This window comes from Typha angustifolia, chromosome 11 (genome assembly GCF_048772165.1).
Source record: "Typha angustifolia cultivar Huaian chromosome 11, ASM4877216v1, whole genome shotgun sequence".
Lineage (NCBI taxonomy): Eukaryota > Viridiplantae > Streptophyta > Magnoliopsida > Poales > Typhaceae > Typha > Typha angustifolia.
The window spans coordinates 9,118,084-9,126,796 of NC_133249.1; the positions used below are offsets into that span (position 1 = coordinate 9,118,084).

Genomic DNA, 8,713 nt, shown 5'->3' on the forward strand with positions numbered 1-8,713 from the left:
AAAAAAAATATTCTACATATAAAATTTACAATTATTATTATTATTATTATTATTATTATTATTATTATTATTATTATTATTATTATTATATTATATTTTATTTATTTTATTTTGTTTTCTTTTCTTTTTTTTATTTGGCATTATGTAGCACGATTAATCCCCTCGATATATTTGTCAAGCAAACAAGTGGTCACTTGTTGATTTCACACGATTCCCGACGATGCAATCCGATGCATAATAACCAAGTTTTTGCTGCTAGAGAGAAGGGAGACTTACGAAAAAATAACTATGGGATCTCCGTACATGTATTGCAGAGAGATATTCTCAAAATTGATGCAAATGTAATTTTGATATTTTTTAAAAAGAGAGATACTCTCAGAATTAGTGCAAGAATAATTTTGGTATTTTTTTTTTAAAATTAGGTATAGTGGCGAAGAAAGAGCAGAAGTGCAAAAATAAAAATGATATTCGTTTTATATATGCCCAATAGATTGGTCTCCATGTAATTGCTTTTTAAAAATATATCAACTGGACTTTGATTCTGCGAAGATATTTTCAATTATTTAATATAAATAAAGAAAGTCGTCAAATGTTCTTACCATCAGCATTGCACTGAATCCGTTTTTTGCTTTAGACTTTATACACACCAGCATTGCACTGAATCCGTTTTTTGCTTTAGACTTTATACAAACACACACACACACACACACACACTCACTCACCAACCCTTGTAAGCTCCCCATAGCAGGGAAGTAATATTATCTCAATGGAGACATGGAATTTTTTTTTTTTTGAAATTGATTGGAGACATGGAATCTCATCCTCCTCTCTGTCTCTCTTCCCCTAATCCTGACATACCTTGTAGGCCACTACAGCCTGGGCTCTTTTCCAAACAAGGCAACAATTCGAAAGTCCCTCCCGGGCCCAAGACCTTACCCATAGTAGGCAGCATCTTTTACCTCCGGAGATCCTTCTTGGATCTCGGCCCGACCCTCCGCCGCCTCGCCGACACCTACGGCCCTGTCATCACCCTCTACATCGGCTCGCAGCCGTCCGTCCACATCACTGATTGCGACGTCGCTCACCGAGCCCTGGTAGACCACGCTGCTGCTTTCGCCGGCCGGCCGCCTCCGCTCGGCGCCAACCACGTCTTCAGCAGCGGTGGCCGCAACATCAGCTCGGCCGCCTATGGCCCGTTGTGGCGCCACCTCCGCCGCAACCTCACCGCCGGCGTCCTCCATCCTTCCCATGTCAAATCTTTCGCCCGCGCCCGCGAGCTCGCCGTTAATTCTCTTGTCAAGAACATCAAATCTGAGGCAATTGAAAACGGAGTCGTTACCAATGTCGGGTATAAGATTCAGCACGCCATGTTCGACTTACTGGTCACTATGTGCTTCGGGGAGGAAGTCTCAGAGGAGATGGCAAAAACCGTCGAAGGCGTTCAGCGCGAGCTCGTCGGCATGGACCGCCGCAAAGCTTCTCTTGCGGAGGAGGTGGAGGAGGTTCTTGGATATCCGCCGCAAGCAAGAAGAGATCATGATTCCAATAATAAGAGCTCGTCGGGAAAAAAATCATAGATCTCGACAAAGACGGAGTCCTTATTACTTACCTCGACACGGTTCTGGATCTCGATCTCCCGAGCGAGAGGGTAGAAGCTCGACGAGGGAGAGATCGTAAGCCTTTGCTCGGAGTTCTTAAACGGCGGCACGGATACCACCTGGACGACTTTACAGTGGATCATGGCGAACCTCGTCAAGAACCAAGACGCGCAGACGAGACTGTACGACGAGATCACGGAGTTCGCGTCGTCGGAGGGGAGGATCGAGCCGGAGGAGACGCAGAGGATGGCGTACCTGAAGGCGGTGGTCTTGGAGGGCTTGCGACGGCACCCGCCGGCGCCGTTCTAGCTCCCGCGAGCGACGGCGGAGGAAGTGTCTTTGGACGGGCACGTGATACCCAGGGGGGCTCTGGTGAATTTTACGGTGGCGGAGATGGGGCGGGATGGAAAGGTTTGGGCGGAGCCGACGGAGTTCAGGCCGGAGAGGTTCTTGGTCGGAGGGGACGGGGAGGGGGTGGACGTGACGGGGAGTAGGCCGATCAAGATGATGCCTTTTGGGGCCGGGAGGAGGTTGTGTCCTGGGTATTCGCTGGCTTTGGTGCATCTCGAATATTTTGTGGCCAACTTGGTCAGGGAGTTCGAGTGGAAAGGAGTGGGCGAGCAGGTGGATCTCACTTAGAAGTTGGAGTTTACTGTGGCTATGAAGAATCCACTGCGTGCTGTTGTAGTTACAAGAAACGAAAGTAACAAGTGATCTCCGAGTAGTGAGTGCTCTTTTATGCTGATGGTGTTGCGGTTAGTGATTATGAAGCAGTTATCTTGCTTATGAATTATAGTAGATTATGGATTGCTGAGTAGTTAGTTTGTTGTTGGAATAATATGAGAGAATACAAGCCCTAGGTTCATGTTTGCTCGAACGCATCACAACATTTGAACACTATAATTCGAGAGCATAAGTGCAGTTTGGGCACCCGAGAGCAGAAGAGCAGATTGAGCATTCGAATGCCCTAGCTCAGCGTTCCAACGCCATAGCCTTAGAGCAGAATAGTAGCATAGGCGTTCGAACGGCCCAGTCTGATGTTCGAATGTCGTAACCCAAGAACAAAATAGCAACATAGGCATTCAAACTACTGAGGGCTGGATATATTTCGTATTAGGGGTTTTTTAATTAATTTATGGATGTATGGCTAGCTTCTAAATGTTGTAATAGCAGTCATTTTGGTATTATTGAATATTTGGTCATTTGCTTCAATCTAGGCATGTGCCAACCTTCTCCCTCATCTTTTCCCCTTAGTATCCACGCTGAGCTTTCTCCTACGGCTGAGGCTACACCTCCCGTCGCTTCTTCCTCCTTAGTCTAGTGATCAATTCCACTTGGAAGCCCCTTCTCCCCTCCTCAACTTGCTCAAGGTACTATCCCATCCGCCACAATCATTTTTCACTTTCATAAACCTAACCCTAGTCATATCACCATTTTTCATTATCCATATTCATCCTGCTACTCCTTAACTCTTAGTCAATATTTCCATTGTATATTTTGATCTATCCATCCATTCCTTCCTTCTTCGCCACTCTCATCCACCAATTGTTACGAACTAACTAGAGATGATCCACAATAAGGGAGTGTATACTTTGATTAGAGTGAATGATGGTAGATGGAGAGGGTGGAAGGAGGGATGATGGTGGCAGTGATGGTGAGGAAGATGATGGGCAGCGATGGTGGTGATAAAGGGAGATTAATATACTTCTACTCCTAAATTACCTTACTCTTACTCCTAAGATACCCTCAAGGGTAGAATACTTTCTCAATGTTTGGATGCTTAACAAGGAGTCTAACCCCTCTATATATAGAGGTAGATTACAATGAGTCCCACTAGGACTAGCTCTAAAGGTTGACACTGATACGATTCGGACTTCACCGACATCGTCTCAAGTTTGGATTTACCTTAGGATAAGATTGAGTTTTAGGATAAGATTGAGTTTTAGGATAAGATTGAGTTTTAGGATAAGATTGAGTTTTAGGATAAGATTGTGTTTTAGGATAAGATTGAGTTTTAGGATAAGATTATGTTTTAGGATAAGATTGAGTTGTTGGTTAGCCTATAAAAGTATGTGTAGGGCAACCAAAATTATTATTGAATATTGAGAATTGAGTTTGCCTTGCCTCCTTCATCTTCTCCACAATCCACCATTACCTAGGATTTCGTGCCTTCATCCACGGAATCCAAAACAGAGTATCCTGACGTTCGTCCACTAAACGAACGATATTTCGAGATCCCCATCTCCGATTCGCCTGAAACTAGATCCGTTGGAAAGCTCTTTTCCGGGCCTACAACATATCAAAATTTCACAGCGATCCAACGGCGGGATATTTCGGGATCTGATCTCAAAGTTCCGTGCAAGATCGTATTAATCTTGAATCAGAGCCATAGCACCAAAAGAGGGTTCGTATCAATCTGGTATCAGAGCCTATAGCCGAGGAAGGATCGTAACAGACACAACTCAAAGGCTTATATAACTTAATTGGATTTGCCTTAAAGGCTTATATAACTTAATTGGATTTGCCTTAAAGACTTAATTGACTTAAATTAAACTTATCTTAATGGCTATCATGACTTATTTTGACTTACCTTAATGGCTCACATGACTAAACTAGACTTTCCTAAAAAGCTTACAAAATAAAATAATTAAAAGATAAATAAACTTGATCAATCGAGCCTAATATCCTCGTGAATTGATTCGATCAGACCTAGATTACATCACTCCACCACGCTTTTGACCACTTTGTCCTTAAGGTGAGAGTTCTGGGAAGCGCTGCATCTGTTAGGTTTTTATTTGTTAGCAATTTTGTACAAAATATTCTAAGTGTATTTTTTCATGTATATGAGCTTTACACAAGTTTAGAATATCACTGATGTGAAGAATTGCAAGATCATTGGAGAAAAGTCATCGCGTTCTCACCGCGTTCACAAGCGCGTTCGAACGCGGGTACTGCGTTCACACAGATAGAGAGCCGCGTTCACAAGCGCGTTCGAACGCGGGCACTGCGTTCACACAGACAGAGAGCCGCGTTCACAAACGCGTTCGAACGCGGGTACTACGTTCACACAGACCGAGAGCAGCGTTCACAAACGTGTTCGAACGCAACCTGAAGAATTCAAGCTGTCGCGTTCGAACGCACTTGGGCCCGTTCGAACGCACCTGAGATTAAGTTAGGTCGTTCGAACGCACTCGGGCCGCGTTCGAACGCACCTATGAAGTTTGCAATTTATTGGATTTTCGTGAGTACGATTATGACTTGGATTTGGCTCTATCTTGGAGATCATATATAAGGATAGTGTTGCCCTAACCTAGGGGTGTGGAAGAAGATTATTCAAGGAGACTTTTTGGAGGCTAGATCGGTTCTTCAACAAAAAGGTCCTTCGCATCTACAAATCTTAATCTTTCGTCTTAAGGGCTATCTAGACGAAAGATCAATCTCGAGGGCTACTGAGATTGGACTTCAATCACAAGAAGCAGTGAATCGTGGGTTCTAGCGATCAAGACTGAGAGGAACAAAGTCGTTTGGATCGACGGGTTGTTTTGTGAGTCAGTATTGTAACTGCTACTATCATAGTGATTGGTTTTGATCCGAGTTTGGATCCGTGGTTTTTTTTCCGTTTGGGTTTTCCACGTTAAAATCTTGGCGTTCATCTCTACTTTCGTTTTTAATATTTCTTCTGACTTTTACTTAAGCGAACGAGAAATATCATTGCCTAGAGGTTAGATACATACGTGTGTCTAGGGGTTTTTTCAGCATCAACTCAAACTCAAACTCCTAATCGAATCTCCCGTTGGTCCATTGGATTACTCTACTTGTACTTGCATGATCAATCTTTTATCTACCCAAATCTTTCTCTTGGCTAGAATCCGAAGTGGCATGGGCTCTTGGTCATGTGTGGTTGGATCGGGTATGTTGGCCGCAATAGCTGTCTCAACTGCAACTCGTGCTCGCAAAGCTGAAACATAGAACACTGGGTGCACCTATGAGTCAACTGGAAGATCAAGTCGGTAGGCCACCTCGCCTACCCATTCAATCACTTGGTACAACCCAAAGTACTTATGTGCCAGCTTTTGGTTCATGATGGGTTGAACCAAGATCTAGCGACAAGGCTGGAGTTTGATGTAGACTCAATCTTCTACTATGAACATTTGATCTTGGTGCTGCTGATTATAGATCTACTTCATGTGGTTTTGTGCAACTGCCAAGTTAGCCTTCAATCGTCAAATCTGTGCATCCCTTTCCACAAGGGTTTCCTCAATCTCCGTGCATTTTATCCATTGAGTTGGTGCATACGAAACCAAGGTAGGAGGCGGCCTACCTTAAACTACCTCAAATGGCATGATGTCTATGGCTGAGTGGTGGGCAATGTTGTGGGCCCACTCCGCCCATGGTAAGAACTGGAGCCACCGCCTTGGCTACTCTCCAGTGTAGCACCATAAGTATTGCTCCAAACACCAGTTTTAGACCTCTATCTATCCATCCATCTGTGGATGGTATGCTGAGCTCATCCGAAATATTGTGCCCTATAGACGAAAGAATTCTTGCCAAAACTTACTAGTGAACACCAGATCTCGGTCGGATATAATAGATTATGGTATCCTGTGAAGTTTAGCCACACCACAAACAAAGACCTCCGTGACCTTTTGTGCGTTGTAGGGGTGGGTGAGCACTAAGAAGTGTGCATACTTGGAGAGGCGATCGACCATCACCATGATAACCGATCTCTCTTAGACAATCGGTAGGACTTCAATGAAGTCCATTGAAACATCTTCCCAGGTTTGCTCGAGCACAGGAAGGGGTTGGAGAAGGCTGGCTGGTCGAGTTGAATTTGCTTTGGCTTGTTGGCAGACTTCACATGTGTGGATGTAGTTGCAAACGTCTTTCTTTATGCCGGTCCACCAGCAATTGAAGCATATTTGGTTGTGGCTCCAAAAGATGCCCTTGTGGCCCGCGAGGGGTGAGTCATGGAAGTGGCTAATCAAGGCGGTCTGTAAGTCTTCATTAGTTGGGATTAGGATTTAATTCCCGTTGAGCACTAGTCTATCTCTCGTGCTGTACTCGATCTGACTTGATGGGTCTTAAGTAACCTGAGCCACAAGTTCCACTAGGTTTGCGTCCTTCAAAGTGGCATCTCTGATCTGGTCTAGCAAGAGGACGATTGGAATCGACAGGGTGGCTAGCTTCGATAGCATCAGGTTGGCGCGAGAGTGCATTAGTTGCGCCATTCTTTTAACCCTTTTTGTAAACCAAGTCATAATCATACCCGAGCAACTTGGAGAGCCACCTTTGTTGCATGCGAGTGTGGATATGATAGGTTACAGAATGATTCTGATGGGTTCTCATACCAAAGATAGGATACACAATGATTACTTTAAGATCTGGATGTATTATAGGAATCAGTTCGTGCAATTATGGAAAAATATTTATAAAATATTCTCTGGTAGTTAGACAATTACGAAACAAAGTGGATTAGATTTCTAACTTCCTGATCTACAACTTTTGTATTTAAACCTTTCATAGATTGGAATTGCAACTAGGACGAAAACACAAAATAATGCAGGTGAGGGTGGTAGTGACGGGTGGAGTGGATGTTAAGGTTATGGATGGGTATGGAGGTGAAGGTGGATGGTAGATGTGATTAAGAGATATAAACGAAGGGAACAAAGTGGTTGAGATCTTAAAGAAGATGGGTAACTTGACAGACGAGAGAGGTTAGAAGTTAGGAGAAACCTTGCCAACAGTAGAGGTGAAAGGATGGTGAAGAGAGAGGAGGGATAGAGTCTGGAGAGAAGATAGGAGGCAAGAAATCAATAATCCAATTCCATAATGAATTTGACTACCATCCATATATTTATAGATGCTAGCCAATAAGTCCTAAAATAATAAGTAACCCTAATTCTAGAAGATTCTCGCCGATCGCATTCGAACACGCTCGATCGCATTCAAACGCACAAAAGACGTTCTATATATATATGAACGCGATGCAGGCGTTCGAACGTGCCCGACCATATTCAAATGCACATTATGCGTTCTCTGTATTTGCAAACCTAATACAGGCGTCCGCAAAGTTGTTCGAACACGACCCCACCTGTATTTGAACACGACCTACAGGAATTTTATTTTAATAAAAATAAACAACTAATACAGTAAGAAAAGATCCTAACTAAGTGTATCAGATTCCTTCAAGATCTGAAATTATTGTAGGAAATAGTCCGCTTAATTAAGGGAAAATATTCACCAAATATTTTTCGTAGCCAAAAAATGGAGATGAGGGTGGATGGTTGATGTAGTTTAAGGAATAAAGACGAAGGGGAAGAAGTGGTCGAGATCCCAAGGAAGATGGAGGACTCGACAAACGAGGGAGATTAGAAGTTAAGAGAGACCTTGCTAACTATAGAGGTGGTAGGTTGGTAAAGAGAGAGAAGGGAGATTAGGGTAGAGAGATCAGAGAGAGAATAGAGAGGCAAGAAACTAATATTCCAATAGCATAATGATTTTGGTTGCTATCCACACCTTTAAGAAACTAATAAGCCAAAATAACAATTATTAATCCTAATTCTAGTGGACTCCCACTGATCGCGTTTGAACGCACCCGATCGCATTCAAACGCACAAAAGACGTTCTCTGTTGATGCGAACCTAATGTAGACATTCGAACGCGACGTTCTAACAAGCCCGACTGCGTTCGAATACATTTCGCATTCTCTATTTTTGCGGACCTGATGTAGGCATTCACAAAAGCGTTCGAACGTACCCCTAACTGCGTTCGATCTACAGAAAATTTATTTTAATAAAAATAAATAACTAATGCAATAAGAAAAGACTCAAACTAGGTCTATCAGCCCACCACGCTTCTCCTACCTTGTTCTCAAGGTGTAAAGTCAGAAAAGACCAATACGCTCTAACACCCGAAATAGACGAAAGTAGTGATGTGTTAACTTCTGGTTTTACATAGGACGTAAGGTCATGATACACCTTGTTAGAGTCTTTTCCTATTGTATTAGTTATTTATTTTTATTAAAATAAAATTCCTATAGGTCGCGTTCGAACGTAGGAGGGGTCACATTCAAACGCCCTTACGAACACCTACATCATATTCATAAATACAGAGGA

At 43.2% G+C, this 8,713-nt stretch overlaps 1 protein-coding gene and 1 pseudogene across 1 annotated transcript; both read left to right on the forward strand.

Moving 5' to 3' along the window:
• Positions 1–531: 531 nt before the first annotated feature.
• Positions 532–2,321, forward strand: LOC140770393 (cytochrome P450 89A9-like). The gene has a single exon (XM_073111579.1). The coding sequence runs from the start codon at positions 810–812 to the stop codon at positions 1,575–1,577; it is 768 nt and encodes a 255-aa protein (XP_072967680.1). The 5' UTR covers positions 532–809; the 3' UTR covers positions 1,578–2,321.
• On the forward strand, positions 1,653–2,312 carry LOC140769902 (cytochrome P450 89A2-like; annotated as a pseudogene).
• Positions 2,322–8,713: the final 6,392 nt, after the last annotated feature.